Raw genomic sequence first — 17,468 nt, 5'->3', positions numbered from 1 at the left:
GGGAACCCCCAAAAGGAAGAAGGTTCAGAGTCCGGGGATTGGTGCTGGGATGACAATCGGTGGTCAGAGAGAGAAGAGGAAGAAGCCTGGGAGGAGGAGGTGTCAGAAGCTGAAGGGGTAACAGGGCTTAGTGAGCTGGGGGAGCCTGTGGCAGAGAGGAGGCCAGAAGCAGAGGCAGAAGCTGAAGCAGGAGAGGAGGGAGGTCAAGAGGCAGAGTCCAACTGTTGAAGAGGCATGAGTGTCTCCCCCTCCTGCTGCAACAAGTTCCTCTTCTGCCCCCCCCCATGTCTCTCAGAACCAGGAGAGTCATGAAAAGGGTGGAGGAGATGTTAGCTACACACAGTTGCTGTGTCAGATTGCTTGGGGAAAACCCTGGAGAGGAGGGGACTTAGGCAGCTGCGGGGAGGCGGGAACTTGCAGTCTCTGCAACTGCTTCATGGGGGCAAGTCCTGCCAGAAATGAGTTGCTATGCTCATTAGGTCTGACACTCCTGTGTAGATCCTGTTTTTGCTAATAAAGAGTTAACTCCAACTTTCTTGGTGTGATTTACTGCTAGCTTGCTCCTGTCTTGGGACCAGTTAGGAATCAGCCAATAACCCCTATAAAATTTACTTGCTTTCTCCACCTCAAATCATGTATCAGTTGTATATTAGGTTTCACAGTGTGGCAAAACAACAACAGGAAACCCAAGCATTTGCTTTGGTGCAACAAAACCAGCTATTATGGTTATGAGTGATTGGCTAAATAGGAGCTAAACAAACTACACCTGTATAGAATTGATATAAATTATTCTAACTGGCAACTGTGCCTTTCAATTGAAAATTCATGAAGTGCACAAGGTGTCCCCTAGCATCTGGTGGTACAACGTTATGTGACTTCTGTTGTCTCTGTCTCTAGACTGACAATGCTGTGAGCTATAGTAATTGATGCTAATTTATAATATACTGTAAGAAGCCCCATATTGAGAACATTATGGGTATGAAAGGGTTCTGGGAAAGCATATGAAAACATAATTTTGTGTATTATTTAGGGGGAAATTACCATCCTAATTTCCACAGTGTGACAATCAGTTTTGTTAACATACAATTCTGAAGAATAGTTTTTACAATTAATATTTCAGGGAAAACATACTGCAGCTCTCATGATTGCTTCTGTGCATCTGCCACAGTGGGAAAGATATACTCAAGGCATAAGAAAATTAAATGGAAAAATATGGCACATGCACAGAATTTTTAGGGGAGGGGAGCAGTTTCCTCACTTGAAGCATGTAAACTATTTTGTTAATACAAGCTGTGAGTAGCAACAGCTTCTGTGTCAATTCGCTTGTTTTTCTTCATGCAGTCAATAATTTTGGTTCTTCTGAACTGAGACAAGTCTGGCCATAGATGTACGTAATGTGCAGTCTGATCCTAATCACGTTTACTTGGAAGTAACTCCCACTGAGCTCAAGGTAAAGTGCACTACAATCCTACATGGATCTACTCAGAAGGAAGCCCTGCTGAGTTCAACAGGCCTTAATCCAAGATAAGTGTATATAGGATTGCACCCCGAGAGCTCTTAGGATCAAAATATCCTAATAAAAGATACAATTGGCCATTTTATTATATATATTTCCTCAGAATGTATTACTATCCTCTGAACAAGCATACTAACTTAATGGCAGTAAGGTGAGGAAAGATGATGAGAAGTTTCATTTAATAATTTTTGCTTGGTGCACAACAGCCTTCCTCAATCTGCTGCCCTCATGATGCTTACAGCTTACAGCTGCCATCAGCCTCAGCCAACAAGGCTATAAAGGATGAGACTGATAAAAAAAATTCAAAAACTGCTGGAGGGCATGAGGTTGGCAAAGGCTGTTGCACACCGGCGTCCTTAGTCTTATAAACTTTGGACATGATCACATTCATTTTGTATGGGCCTGGTGATTTAGAGGAATCAAACAGAAATTTACCACAGCAATCCATGCTGTGTCCAGTACTGGAGAAGTGGGGGGGACGGGACTGTTGCAAGGCAGTTGTCTTGGAGAACCTTAATACAGAGCAATAATATAATGGGGTAACTTGTTGCCAGAAATCTGCTCCCGTAAGCAGACTGGCTGCTGCATTCCACTCTAGTTAAAGCTTCTGGTTGAAATACACGGGTAGGTAAAGGGACCCGGACTGTTAGGTCCAGTCGTGACCGACTCTGGGGTTGTGGTGCTCATCTCGCTTTATTGGCCAAGGGAGCCAGCGTACAGCTTCTGGGTCATGTGGCCAGCATGACTACGCTGCTTCTGGCAAACCAGAGCAGTGCACGGAAATGCCGTTTACCTTCCCACCGGAGTGGTACCTATTTATCTACTTACACTTTGACGTGCTTTCGAACTGCTAGGTTGGCAGGAGCTGTGACTGAGCAAAGGGAGCTCACCCCATCATGGGGATTCGAACCACCAACCTTCTGATCAGCAAGCCCTAGGCTCTGTGGTTTAACCCACAGCGCCACCCGCGTCCCTCTGAAATACATGGGTAGCCCCACACAAAGAACATTATGGTAATCAAGCTCTGAGGTTATCAGTGCAGGCACCATTTAGCCCAAGAATGCGGAACCTGTGGCATATCAGATGTTGTTGGACTCCAACTCTCATTGGCCCCAGACCTCATTACCAATGGACTCGGATGACAAGAGCTGCAGCCCAGAAAGATCTGGAGAGCCACAGGTTCCCCATGCCCAATTTGGCTCTTGCCAATCCCTGGGCTGTTGCATTCTGTACCAGCAAAAGCTTCTGAACTGTCTTTAAAGGCAGCCCCATGAAGTGTGGGGTGGAGGAGATGTAGATTTGGGGGGGGGGGTGGCTCGAAGACCAGATGAAGCCTGTGTATCTTCAAAAAAATAGTTGCATGAATATTCCCTAGGAATCACCATTAAATAGATGTCATAATTTTTCAAACTCTCTAAGGAGCATGGATAGGCTTATAAAAAATTCATACAGCAAAAGCAACTAAACTGGATTTGTCAATTTACTTACAGGTTGGCTTATTGCTTGCATTTTAAAAGAGTCCCTATTTCTTATAACCTTTATATTTCTGTTGGACAAAGCAACATGTAAAACCCAAGCTTCTTACACAAACCTAAAAAAATGATCATGGTACGGTTTACTTACACTTCTCAATATTTGGTGCTTGATTCCAATTCCATTTTCAATAATTGAATAGTAACTGTGACATGTTCATGATGTCCCAAAGCTGCATAAAACTTGTATGTTTTGTTTTTTTCTCATTAAAAAGAATTTAGGTGCACTGCACAAGCGAAGAGGGCGGGGGGGGGGGAAACACCTACAATTATATTGTAATTGCTTTTCCTGAGTAGCTCAGACCAAGGGACTCATATTGTTGAAAGGGAATTCACCAGTCTTGAGCACTTCAGACAGATGGAAAACAATATACTGAATTTCAATTCAGCAGGAGAATATAAATTAAACAGCATATCATCTGAACACAATAACAGCAATTCTTTTGAAGAATTACTAAAGTTGTTTGATGAAGCAAACTTTTATTTACATGCCATTTCTACTTGTTTTTCCCTCAGCATTCATTTGATTTATTTAGCATCACCACAAAGTTTACATTTAGCCACACATTTTAAAAGAAGAATTAAAAACAGGCCCAGCTGAAATCCAATGGATTCTTCCTGCTTCTTCACTTATATGTCTTCATATGCCAGAGACCATCATTTAAATAGTGGATATTCTCAATGCCAATTCCTTTGTTGACCTTCTCAATATCCCCTGTCGACATCTTCATGACTCCAACACACAGGGCATGTTGCTTTCCTTCGGCCATTATTGCCATGATTGTATCAGCAGCAGCAGGATAAAGTTTAGCTCCTGGAGACGTCAGACCAGGGCACATGATATTTGCTCCACTAAGTACAAATTTAATGGCTCCTTTATCAACTTGTTGATGTGGTAGAATGAATGGATATTTATGAAGTAACCTGAGCGTGGGATAAAATGGTCCTTCCCTTTGCCTGAAGAACAACAATTCTCCATTTACTGTGAGGATTTCTATATGTTCATGACAACGTACTATCTTCACAGGGTCTTTCTTTGGCATAATTTGGTTTAGCCATGGTTCGATCCCAGGAAACTGGTCTATCAGCTGGTTCTTAATGCCTTTAATAACTGACGTTTTTAGTTGGATGCAGTTGGACACATTCTCCTTTCCATCAAATTTTTTGAACATCTTGCCGGGGTTTCCGCGAGAGCCCTAAGAACCGAGGGGCTGGAAGGCCAGCGACTAACAGCAGCAACAGCAGCAGCAACAGCAGCAGCAGCAGCAGCAGCAGCAACTCCCACGCAGGCCCTGTTCCCACTCTCAAGCCCACGCCACCATTTCTACTTGTTGATTAGGAACTGGCAGCTGCAGATAAGCAGAAAAATGCTAGATTGTGTTAACCAATTATAGTAGTAGGAAATATTTAAGGATTAAATTACTAACACACTGGGTCTGCATAAGATGATGAACAGCATGAACCACAGACACAGAATTGGCAATGTTCTAAAATGCTTAATGGGAGTTTCAACTAGTAATGTTGAAACTGCTTATTTTTCTTTGTAAAACCTGTCCTTTAAATCATGTTTCTCCATTGTTACCCTTATCTTTTAACTTGAGGAAGGCTAAAAGGTCCGCTACTTTGGGGCTCATCACAACACTGAAACTTTGTTTATGATTTCCAGACTGGAAGAACATACCTTTATTGATGGGGGAGTGTGGAAGGAAAGTTATTGGTTCCTTTACTGTGGGCAAGAGCCCACAATAATGGTGAGCATAAGGCCCCTCTGGGTGAAAGCCAGGTGAGAGATGGGGTGGAGATTCTGGATGTTTAAAGATGAAGTCTCAGATCCACACTATTGGATACAAGTGCATTGTCTGCAACATGTGATCTACTTTCTTATTAGGGATTATTCTGAATTAGGCATTATTCTCTCTTCTGTTTAATTTGAAACTGTTAAACTAGCTTACCATATTTATATAGTTTACTCGGCGACGAGTGATTGCCAAAGAAGAAGCAGCATTGTATGGATTTATTTTTTGTATTTATTTGCTAAATTAACATTATTTCTAAATGTTTCTAAGCTTTATTTTGAAATGTGAAATGCTGTAAGATACTTTGGGCATAATTTGTGGGGAAGTAAGTCCCACTGAGATAACTAAGACTCCCTCCTAGGTAAGTGTAAAAAGCTGCAGTTGAAAATATATTCAGTGGTCCAGCAGCAGTTTGTTGAGGAGCAACAAGAATGGCTATTGACCAAAATAAATAAGTAAAAATCCTGTAAAAATCACATGTCAGTGTGATTATTAACACAGGCATCACAAGAGAGTTCAGTAGTAGGTGGCATAAAATTGCACTGCCTGAGAGTCATTTCGCTCTCTCAAAACCACATCCATGCTTATGTTTTTTTAAAAAGCAAAATGAGCACAATTAAGGATCGTTTCATTAATCTATAAATGTCTGTAAGAAAGCAGAACAGCCTGCCTGTCCTCAAAAGGATGCACCCTGCTTATTTTGTAAGCCTCATGACAAAAATTGAAAACCACTAACTACTTTGTTAAGAGTAGCCCTAACACAGTAGACTTGTATTGAACCACTAGCCTGGAAGCCGTAACTAACAAGGAAGTGCATGCAGCTCAGTGCAGGAAATTTTATGCAGAAAAGTGAGCAGGTGGGTGGTGGAAGGTTAGAGCTCCATTTCCTTCCTCTGCACTCTTTACGGAAAAACAGCACGCTGCTGTGTTATTCACTCCTCCATTACTAGTAAAAAGCTTCTTCCTCTTTGCATGCTAGTAACTTATTTACAAGGCTGCAGGGGTGCCTGCGGATGTGCACTGCGCTGACTCCCCAAGTAATATCAATTTAAAGAAAACACCACCCCAAAGCAAACATTTTAAAAGTAGAAATCCCTAAATTATAGGCATTCTGTTGGCATTACCAACTCCACTTACTTCTTCGATGCAACGTGCGCCTTCGGTGAGTGAGGGTGTTTGGGTGTAAGAGAGAGCGAAAACCACCAAGTGCATTCGATTTCCCCAATAACTTTCCGCCTGCGGCGTTCTTCAGCGGCGCGGGGGGCCGTGCTCTCTGCGTGACGCCGCGCGACGCCGCCCAGCCGAGGTTGCCCGGTGTAGCCAATGAGCCGCCAGGAGAGCCAGGGCGCGTGCGCCGGGGAGCCCCGCGTGGCTATATAAACATGGCTAACGGAGAGCGGAGCCGCTTGGGGGCTGTTCCTCGGGGCGGGTCTGGGAGGCGGCGCGGGGCTCCGTAGGGCGTTGCCGGCTCGCGTGCGCCCCTGTCCTGGCTGGAGCCTTCTGCTCCAGGCGAGAAGTGCCTGGCGCTACACGTGCGCGCCTCTGAGGAGGAGAAGCCGGCAGCGGCTGCGGGACCATGTGTTTTCTGCAGCCGTGCCCCTAACTCTTGCTTGGTCCGCGAGCGGTGCAGCCTCTGAGGCAGCTTGTTTCGCTGGGGACTCTGCCGCCGCCGCTGCCGCTGCTTTTGCCGCAGCGGCGGCAGCTTCGCCGGCTCCTGGGCCCCCTCGGAGGCTGCTATGCTGTGGACTCGCTCGGAGTCTCCGCCAGGCTCCCGCACTTTCCGCCGCGCGCCCTCTCCTCCATGACGACGCCGGGAGCAGCCGCGCCGGGGAGGGTCCTGCCCTCCGGGTCTCCGGAGCTCGCTGCCTTGGCGGCCGGCCCCGCCGCCGCCGCCTTGAATGGGACCGGGGGGCTCCGCGAGGCCCCGGCTGCGCTGCGCGCCCACAGCGCGGCGCCGCCCGCCTTGAACGCCGAAGTTTCCCTCAGCAGAGTCCCTCCTCCCGTCGCCCAGCAGCCCCGAGCGGCGCCCGCTCCCAAAGGGGCGCCTCCGGCTCTGCAGCTCCCCCAGACGCCCGGCGCGGGGACCAGGCTGCCGGCCCCTCAGCCCGGAGCCCCCAAAGCCCCGCAGACGGTGACGATACAGCTACCTGCCAACTTCCAGATCCCGCCGGGTGAGTTGCCTTCTCCCTTTCCTGGCAGCGCTCCTGTAGGATGAGGCCAGGCGCCGCCGCCAAGTTTTGTTTTGTTTTCAGCTAACGGGTCAAGTCATCAGGGACCTAGTGGCGAGTTGTGGGCATCGTGGTGGGATGTGCCTTCTAAACATGAGAGCTGGGCCGATTGCTTCGTGGCAAAGAACTGATTCTCATGCAGACGGTCCCAGGTTCAATTTCTGCTATGGGGGGGGGGCGGGGGCGGAGGACAACTCCTAAGCAAGTTAAATGGTGTTTATTGTGGGGATGGAGTAGCCTTCATCACCCCTTCCGATCTTTCGCAGCACCTGCCCACTGAATGTTGTTGGCACCAAAATGCCAGCCTGTATCTCTGCCTCCCTCCCCCTCCCCCCGCATTCAATGCAGATTCCTTGGGAAAATCAGATAGGACTTTAAAAAAAATGTTTCCAGCAACCCATCTACAGTATCTGTACTGTATGGTTCACAGCATTAAGTCTTTATATGGAAACACTGACTCAATATTAAGTGAACTTTTTTATGTTCTAGAAGTGTGACATAGACTATCATAGAAGTAAAGGGAGAAAGTTAGTATTGTAAGCCCTTTAAAGTTTCACTTGCTAATCGCAGATCAGTGACTTAAAAGTTCCCAGTGCACTCACACAACTGCATATTTGCGTGAAATGATTCCACTGAACTGTTGCTAAATTGCTCATCTAAGTTATGCTTGTGCCACATATAATAAACTGACATGAACTTTTTTGCCTGCCTGAGGTAGGCTTAGTTTCCTTCTCTTCTCCCTGCCTGCTTGCAAAGATGTAATATACTTGCAAAAGTTTTTCAAAATGTTTTGACACCCAAACTTTTAATGTCGAAGTTTTGATATCTTGTGCTATTAAAATGTGATTTGACGCTAGCATCAGCTTTGAATTGGTATCATATTTTTCTAATTAAAGTTCTACCTTTTTGAGAAATTGATATTACTCTCATTTACCCAGACTTCTTCATTACTTGACAGGTGCAGGTGGCAGGTGTTAAAATGAGAGAATATTAGGAGTTGGAACAAACTTAAATATTAGCTGTTAGACTTTGGTATGGCAGAATTTCTGTGTAGCAAATGTGACAATACGAAAATAGTTATCTAATTAGCACCCCTGGCAGGAGTGCCACTGCAGGGGCCTGTTCAGACATTGCTCTTCTTGTCACCAACAACATATGTCATGAAATCAGGAGCAACTTGACAAGTTTCAGTCTTATTCATTGCTCCCTTGGTATGCATGAAAGGGAGTGATCATCCTAGGAGATCCTGCAGTTCAAACTGAGTGTGGGTGACCTTGGAGTTGGTAGTTATCTATACCTCATGGTGCTGCTTGTCTTTTTGAGGAAACGTGGCAATGCACTGATTTTCCTGCCCTAATTTTGAATCTGTGCCAATGTATCTGTTGAAGGAAGGTCACAGGTTGGTAGACTCCAGAGCAGCTGCAGCTTATTTCCTCCTCATTTGTTTCATATACATTTTAACACTAGTGGCAGAAAAAACTCCTGCATAGTGGTGGCAGAGCTATTGTTGGTCACACACAAACTTTGCCACAACAAACATTACTTGCCATGAGTGCCATTGACTGACAGAGTGGCTGCAGGCCCAGAGCAAGTAACAAGTTGAAAAATGTACCTTACCATATTATCCAAGTATTAATTGTTGCTGTTTGTCCATGCTGCTAGCTGTGTTAAGGATGACTTGTTACATCAAGGCAACCTGCAGTGTGTCTTCACTGACAACATCTGAGCATTACCGAAGGCATCAGTGATAGGGAGAATTTGCTGGGAAAAATATTGCTACCATATTTTTCTACATAATGTTTTCAGTTTTAGAAATTCATTGTTTCATGGGATTGGCTGCATGAAAAAAATACATGCTGAGCTAGGCAGCTAGAATGAATAATAATGCTAGTAAAATGTGCAACCAAAGTCATAATTTCTTATGACTGTTCCCAAGAAAACACAATTACTTATGCATACAGGTATTCTAGCATGCTAAAATGAGTATTTAACAGTTTTTGACACCTTAATTTCCCCCCTCAAGTCTAAAGTCTGTGAATTGTAACATCTTAAAATATTTTGGAGCTTTATCAAAAGCTGCATTTCTGCTCACTCAGACTTCTGTACATGCAATTGAACTTCTCAATGTACATGCAATTGACACCCTCAAATTCAGCTCTAAAGGGTTTGGGTGACCCTCCAGAGCAGATTTTTTTTTTTGCGGGGGTGCATTAGGGAAGGAGAAGAAACAAAATCCCATGTGTACAGAAATTCACAGCACCCCAAATAATGAGGGCTGCAAGAGCTGGTCCAAACAGAAAAAAATTAACTGCCCTCCTAAAAAATCAAGCAATGTACCATATGGCTTTCCTATGGAAGGGAGTTCCAGGGATTAGATGCTGCTATAGAATAGTGTTTACAAGCATTTAAATACAGTCAAAGCTCTCTATCATTATTTTTATTGAAACATAACACGTTCTTAATCAAATATTTCTATTCATCTATTTTGAGCTGCTAGAAGGAGTTGAGGTTTTTATACAGCATGTTAAATTAACACGGAGCTCATTTTTTTTACTTTTTTAATAGTGTAGTTAAGCGTGATACATCAAACCATAAATTTAGGGCGATGAAACATCTTCTGATTCAAAATTTTCCAAAAAGTCCCACATCGCTGTTGGACATAGCCATAATATTTTTTGTTTTTCTTACTAAGATTGCACAGCTTTGAAAAACAGTAGCTGATATTGCAACCCACATGAGCGAGACATCCTTGAATGCTCAGCCTCAATGGATTGGCATACATAGGCAAAGCTTGTTTGTCCTTGTCTCTACCTTTGCCTGTCCGCCACAGTGATTTCCTTTATTCTAGTCAAAATGCAATTACGTAACCCAACTGTGCTGATGGTTTCCAGATTTTGACATGCTTTCTACAACAGTTTAAATTGGCAGCATGAATTTATGCATCTGCAGTCTCCCTCTGTGTCTTAAAAAAAAATTCCAAAGAGTGGCAGACAAGTAAGAACCTGTACATGCATCTCTAGGGATAGCATAGGATGAAATCTACTTTCTGCGCTTTGGCATTAGAAGTGACTTATGTGAGGACTAGGACAATTACCTAATTAACACATGCACTCTCTATTTTTTGAAGCGATTATTTTTAGATGCAAGCATGAGCTACAGTAGTCATTATCGTGGAAGAATCATCCCCTTCTACTAGGGAATAATGCCTCTTCTATAATGCTGATAGTATTAGCACATTTAAGACAAATCATTCTGATTAATTGGGGGTATGCTTTTAGTCTTTTAAAATCAGCTAAACTTGTCAATTAATAAAAATGGGATTCTGCAATAGTGCCAAAATAGAGGGTAAAATATAATATTGGGTAGACACTCCACTGCACTGTAAAATCCATGTGACCCACAGTGAAGTCCGTAATGAGCAGCATATGGTCCACCAGCAGGCTAGTGCTTAACTACAAGGCTGGCTGTATGCAAGTTGCTGAAACCAACTTAGAAATTGTACCAGCAAGATTATCTAGAAGTTACTGATTTTGTTTTTTCTTTCTGTTTGCTACTGTTTTCTGTTTGGTCGCTACTTTTTCTTGCTTTCTGTTTGCTACTGTTTCTGCAACTTGCTTCTTTTGACTCCTTTTGTAAACAGTTGGCTGAACAGCACATGTGCTTGACGGCTCTGGGGAGTTGGAAGCAGTTTGCCTCTTCCCCTTAAAAAATACTGCAGATCAGGATTTCCTTGAGTCTAGACTGGGGATGTCTAAAATGCTGGTGGCAACTGTTAGTACAGGCTAGAGCTGCAATTCTCTTAACTACCTTGCAGGGAGTGTCAAGAGTGTTGTGTCATCACTTGTAGCCCATTATTCATTGTTCATACAGTTGCACACACAAACACAATAAAGCAGTATTTCTTTAAAATACAACTTACTATATCATCGAATACACCGGCACCACTTTAGCCAAATCCTTGGGTGAAAATCCACTTTTTACATGCTGTCAAAAGTCTGTTGTCATTGGTACTGATTGCACCTCAAAGGCCAGGGTATTCCAGAGAGAGTTGTGAGGGTCCCTGCTATTGAGAAAGTTGTATTTATTATACAGGATTAATAATGTACTGAAAGAACTTATTTGCATTCTGCACTGGGAATGGTTGTTCTTGCACACTATTATTGCCATTACTCACTAAGGTAACTATTCTTGAACTTGGCTAAAGAATTGGGAAGTAACATTTTCTGCTTTGTAGTCAGCAAAAGCTGGTGCTCTGAAACAGCAAAATTGTGGAAGCTTATGAGCCAGGCCCAACCTTCCCCAACCTGATGCCCTCCAGATACTTGAACTGGAACTCACCTCACATCAGCTGCAGCCAGTGAAGCTGTGGCGGGTGATGGGCATCATAGTCTACACCTGGAGGGCACCAGATTGGGCAAAGGTTGCCCTTGAGCAGGGGTAGGGTAGCCAAGTTTGCTGATGGCACTAAATTGTTCAGGGTGGGTAAAACAAATGGGTTGTGAAGAGGCAAATGCAATTCTGTGTAAGCAAGTGTAAAGTGATGTAAGTTGTCGCAGAAAAACCTTAATTTCACATTTTAAGAATGTGGGGTCTGAACTTTCTGCTATGAGGAAAGGCTAAAACATTAGGGGCTTTCTCAAGGGTTTCAGAAAGTTTTCTGATGCATAGGAAATTTATACAATTCAGAATTTCCCAATTTCTAAAAAAACAACCCCTCCTAATATCCCAAATTTTACGATGGGAACCATTGAACTTTCAGCCTTTAGCATTCAAAGGGAACTTGTCATAAGTGCCTTTGTAGAGGTCTCAGCTGATTAAGCCACTCAGTAGCATTTTACTGGGTTGTGTTTTGAGGACCTGAGTGTGCTCCACAACTTACTTTCATAGTTATTCTTCCCTATGCCTGTCTAAAATGCAGGAACAGGTAAGTGGAGGCAACAGAGGGAAATATTAAAATCGATCTTAAGTTCTCTGGCACAATAATAGCTTCTTGCTTTGAAAACCAAAGCAGAAGTATATTGCACTACTGCATATATAGTTCTGCATATATAGTTCTGTTCAGATAATTCCTGGGTTGACTTAGCAGTTATTAGAAAGATTTTCAAAGCTGATGAGCAAGATAGCAATAGCTAGGGTACCTGCGCAGTGACACTTTTGTTGCTGTTACCAAACACTGCCTCCTGTGGAGCGAAGTAGCAAATAGGTTTTCTTCTGGTAATGTGTTGCTTACCTGTTCTTGGGATTCTTCCAGATGTGCACTGTCCCCTTCCTTTCTATGCTCAGGGGCACCCAGCCTCCTAGGCAGCTGTTCTAAGGCAACAGACATCAGGCCACCACACACAGCGCTTGTTTCGGTTCAACCCTGGAACTGTTTTTCCAGGCAGGTGTTCAAATGTGGATGAGTGTTTGCACCATTAGATGGCAGTGTTGTACAACTATGTTGCAGTTAGCGGACAGGATTATAACTATTGCAGAGCCATGTGCTTCATTCTTAAGGACATTTGGACACATGATGCAAAAAGTGCCTCTTGGCCTTTTATGCAGCCCATGTATACAAGTGAAAAATAAATGTAGGGTAGAAAGTAGAACAAAGGCACTAAAGCTTTGTGGCACCCGGGCTACCCTATGTAGATTGTGTATTTTGTACTGAGATGTCAAAGCATTTTTTGGTGTGTGTGCGTATGTGGTTTTTTTTACAGCTAGGTCCTGTGCATGCATACTTATGAATAAGTGTCAGCCTGCATGGTAAGCTTATTTAGACATGTGTGCTTAGGATTGCAGTTTCAGGTTTGCAAATTGCAGATGAGCATGAGACCCCTAATTTGCAATTTTGTCTTCATTTATACTCCTGTACCCAGCACTTCTTTACCCACACCTTTGGGAGTTGCTGATAGTTGGAAGCACTTGGATGTTTCTTACTACCCCTCTTTACACACTGCTACTCTTTTTGTGGGACGTGGGTGGCGCTGTGGGTAAAACCTCAGCGCCTAGGACTTGCCGATTGCATGGTCAAATGGTTCAAATCCCCGCGGCGGGGTGCGCTCCTGTCGTTCGGTCCCAGCGCCTGCCAACCTAGCAGTTCGAAAGCACCCCCGGGTGCAAGTAGATAAATAGGGACCGCTTACCAGCGGGAAGGTAAACAGCATTCCGTGTGCTGCGCTGGCTCGCCAGATGCAGCTTGTCACGCTGGCCACGTGACCTGGAAGTGTCTGCGGACAGCGCTGGCTCCCGGCCTCTTAAGTGAGATGAGGCGTTGCTCTGACTAGTTTCTCTTTTCCCTCTCCCTCGAGACCAACACAACCAATGGCTCAGCCCCTTCCATTTTTCCCTGTGACGGGGATCCCCCTCTCTCTGAAGCACCCCTTCCTCCCCAGACTCACTATCCTCTTCTCTGTCTTCTGAGGAGGACTCAGTACTGAGCAGTGGAGATCGTTCCCTGTATCCTCTAATTCTTTCCTCCCTCGCTGCCTGCAGTTCCCTGACAGGTACCTTTACCTTTACCTTTTACTCTTTTTTTATTAATGAATTTTATATGTTTGCTATTTATCATACAGTTTCTGTGAAGGGTGAACTATAAAGTCAACAATAAATTAAGTTTCAAGCATTTCCTCCTCTGAAGCCACAGTTTTCCCGTATGTTTACCAGTCCCCCTCCTCTTTTCTTTCTTCTGCCTTCTCTTCTGTTACTTGTGCCCTAGTTTATCCTTCCAAGCTGTCCCGGATCCTTCTTCCTCCCCCAACTTGGAACTACACATACCAATTAAACCTTTTCTCTAGCAGTGGTCTGTAGCTGAGAGAAGATATCAAACGCTGGCCTTTGTTAGGCTCTTGACTTGCTACTTGCAGAGTAGCTGAGGGAAGTGTTGGTGGGGGTGTCAAGAGCTTTGAGATGGTTGTTTCTCCCTAGGGAGAAACGAAAATGGGGGTTTTGAAAGAAGAATCACTTGATAGTGTTGTAATAGACAGCCATACCACTCTCTTTAGAAACAAACAAGCTTCACAAGGTTTTATGTTGGTTTTGAAGCAGCCTTGGTTAGAGGGGACAATAGAGCAGCACTTTCAGCTCTCTAAGTTCTTGTTCTCTAACGGCACCTACCATTTAGAGGATTTAACAAGTACCCAGTGATTACGCCTGAAATTATTGTAACTTTAAACGTCCACCGCCCCTATGTGGAAAAGAGGAACATACATTTCTGCATGGTTTCTTGGCCCTTTTAAGGATAAGTTGGAAGCCTTATTAAAAAGTATATTTAGCAGGGATGGGGAACTTTTGGCCCATAGGACAATCTTGGCCTGCAAGGCCATTTCCCCCAAATGTGGGATTTGTGATATCAGCTAATGGGCACTAGGGCTGGGTTAAATCCTGTGTTGGCAACATGCCCCTGTTCCAGCGGTGAATAGTTTGTGGAAGTAGGATTAAGAAGAAGAGTTTGGATTTGATATCCCGCTTTATCACTACCTGAAGGAGTCTCAAAGCGGCTAACATTCTCCTTTCCTTTCCTCCCCCACAACACTCTGTGAGGTGAGTGGGACTGAGAGACATCAGAGAAGTGTGACTAGCCCAAGGTCACCCAGCAGCTGCATGTGGAGGAGCAGAGACGCAAACCCGGTTCACCAGATTACGGGTCTACCGCTCTTAACCACTACACCATGCTGGCTCTCTTGGGAGGGGTGTGTGCCTATGAGGCAGACTTCCCCTTACTACTTTAATATCATAAACGTGGATAAGTGCCTTAAAATTGGTATTAAAATGTTAGATTCTAGAGTTGTATATCTAATTAAAAATTCCTGATTTGAGCAAAAGAAGGCCTCACCTTTTTTTTTTTTTTTTTTAGAATGAACCTTGTCTGGTGAAGAATATCAAGCATGAGATTTCTTGCCTAAAAAGAAACACATAGGTGGTCTCAGAAGTGTGCAGTCACACAGCATTGTCTATCAGGACTATGATAATTACTTTTTAAGTAAGGCAGGACCTCCCCTTGGGTGCATCATGGTCTTTTCAAAGGCAGGTGAAAACACACCTTTGTCCAGGCCTTTGGGGCTGGGTCTGAGGTGCAATTTGGCTTGTTTCTCCTGGCTGCATTTTCATTTTGTTGTTGTTGCCGTTTGATTTTGTTCATGATTGTTTTGTGTTGATTTTATATATTCGTGATTTTTAAGTGTTTGTACCCTGCCCTCAGACCCCTGAGTGAAAGGGGGAGGGTTATAAATATGTGTAATTTAAAAATATTTAATACAGAAGCCATTGCAGGACTAACATTGCGGTGTGGCATTTTCTTAACATCTCTATATTGCAAGCTGTGAGAGCAGAGATGCATGACTAAACTAGACCAATTCAGAATTTATTCTTAAATATGTTTGATGGATTTTTAAAAGGCCAAACAAAAAGCTACGTCTGTCATAACACTAACTGGAGCACAGCAGGAATGTAGTAGTCTGCTGTTTAAACAGAGGAACCTAGAAGGGAAATGTGCAGTACTATAGAAGGGAAATGTGCAGTGTAATATTGCATAATTCATGTACTGTTTATGCTGTCGATTTCTTGCTTAAAAGTTTGGATTATACAAACTCAGATTTATGTACTTGCTCTTAAGACTGTGCAGTGGAAGGATCTGATAGTATCTTCTTTCCTGCAGGAACGGTTCTTGTCAGAAGCAACACTGGACAGCTGATGCTGCTGTCCCAACAAGCACTTGCTCAAGTTCAAAGCCAATCCCAAAAGAACTCAATTGTACGACAATCATTGCCTGCAAATGCACCTACAGTCAAAATACAGACTGTACAGGTAAATACCTCTGTAATAGCAGTTTTGTTGTGTATTTCTTCTGCTACTATAGCTTTTCACAGGACTTGGGCCAATGTATGTCACTCTCAGGGATGTGGGTGCAGCAGTGAAGTGAATCTAGTCTAGATGCAGGAATCATTTCCATTTTCTGCTGGCACCACTTGCCCGTACGTAGGAGCTTAAACAACTTTAAAATGTTAAGCCTTAATTGCCTATATAGTACAGTGATTTTCTGTTCTTTCCTCTGCATTCAACTTGCTCATACCAGCTATCACTGTTACTACATGGATGGAAAAATTTCAATACTTAGAAATAAAAACACTTGAACAGTCATAGCCTGAAATGCTTCTTAAGTCATAGCATTTCTGCCTATCCATAGAAAGAAGCCTTATCTACTTGGCGTGCTACTGGATCCTCTTCTGCATCATTTGCATCTTCCTGTTCAGAAAAGACTTTTGCCCAGCATATTTGCAGTTGGGACAAATAACACTGATGTGTCCAGTTAGAAGGAAATGGTGCTTGGCTGCTTACCCGATATTTCCTTTTGAGGCTTTTACCTAACAATATATATTCTATTATCTTTCTGAAAGAATTCTGGAACTCAAGTACTGAAAGTATCAGCTGCTCCTCATACAACAGTGACTTGGACAACTCCTTCTGTTAATTCTAATGTTAAGAAGCCTGCTGTAATCCAGGTATGACTTCCTTGTTATTTTCTGGCACTTAAACCTTTTAGCCCACTGAGTCACAAATCTAATAAATGGCCAGGTGGCTTTATAAATCATGTTGTGTGTATTATTATTATTATTATTTTACATGTACCCAATGGTGCACTTGCCAATGGAACTCAAAACATACTGAGGAACAGGAAAACTAACCCCCTCCCTGGTCATCTGCCTCATTCAAGTTGCCATATGGGTTGGGTTAGTCATCCATATTCTCCAGCCTATGGTAGTGTCTAATGCCTGAATCTGACTGCAATAAAGGAGTCTACCTCTAAACATAATGCTTTATGAGCTGTCTTCAGTGATGGTCATTCTCAGCTCCTGGTGGTTGATGGAAATGTGCATGGTTGTTAGGATTACTATCTGTCAGACAAAATCGTTATTGCTAAATCTAAATGTAGGTTCACATGAGCTAATCTGCATGCATTATGTTATGTGTAGCTGTTTGCTTTCTCCTAAAAGTGTGAATGGGAGACATTAATGGAAAGTTGTGTTGGAGGGTAGTAGGCACCAACACCAGTAGAACAAAGGTGCCTTCCTGATACTAATATTAATGTAGCAGCTTTAGTTTTGCTTTTTCCTGTCAGAATTGAATGTTTAATTTAAATGTTTAATTTCTTAAATGTTTAATTTCTTCCAGTCAATAGCATCAACAAATAATAGCAGCACCACAGTTGTGGCTGCAAAGTCTTTGGTTACCGGACCAGTGGCAAAGCCTCCTATTTCTGATTCTTCTGTGCTCTCTCTTGCTACGAAGCCGGTCTCTGACACGGAAAGTAGGACAGTAGCACAGGTCAGCACCTCTAAAGTTAGTGCAAAGTAGTCTAAGATTGCTTACCTTTCCCAGTATTTCAGAACTGAACAGAAGTTAATTTACTCTTTTGGCT

At 43.4% G+C, this 17,468-nt stretch overlaps 1 protein-coding gene and 1 pseudogene across 2 annotated transcripts in view; one reads left to right on the top strand and one right to left on the bottom strand.

The window, feature by feature from the left end:
• Window positions 1–3,508: 3,508 nt before the first annotated feature.
• On the bottom strand, window positions 3,509–4,315 carry LOC309348480 (malignant T-cell-amplified sequence 1 pseudogene; annotated as a pseudogene). Its single transcript has one exon. The product of its transcript is annotated as a malignant T-cell-amplified sequence 1 pseudogene (transcript).
• Window positions 4,316–5,987: 1,672 nt separating this feature from the next.
• Window positions 5,988–17,468, top strand: part of TAF4B (TATA-box binding protein associated factor 4b) — a 47,536-nt gene continuing 36,055 nt past the window's right edge. The window contains exons 1-4 of the mRNA XM_081873681.1: window positions 5,988–7,015; window positions 15,708–15,856; window positions 16,447–16,551; window positions 17,222–17,389. Coding sequence (XP_081729807.1) covers window positions 6,646–7,015; window positions 15,708–15,856; window positions 16,447–16,551; window positions 17,222–17,389 — 792 coding nt within the window. The 5' untranslated portion in view covers window positions 5,988–6,645. The remainder of the gene's footprint in view (window positions 7,016–15,707; window positions 15,857–16,446; window positions 16,552–17,221; window positions 17,390–17,468) is intronic.

The sequence above is a fragment of the Podarcis erhardii genome, assembly GCF_964252035.2.
Source record: "Podarcis erhardii genome assembly, chromosome: 8".
NCBI classification, from domain to species: Eukaryota; Metazoa; Chordata; class Lepidosauria; order Squamata; family Lacertidae; genus Podarcis; species Podarcis erhardii.
This window is presented reverse-complemented; position numbering and strand designations above follow the sequence as displayed.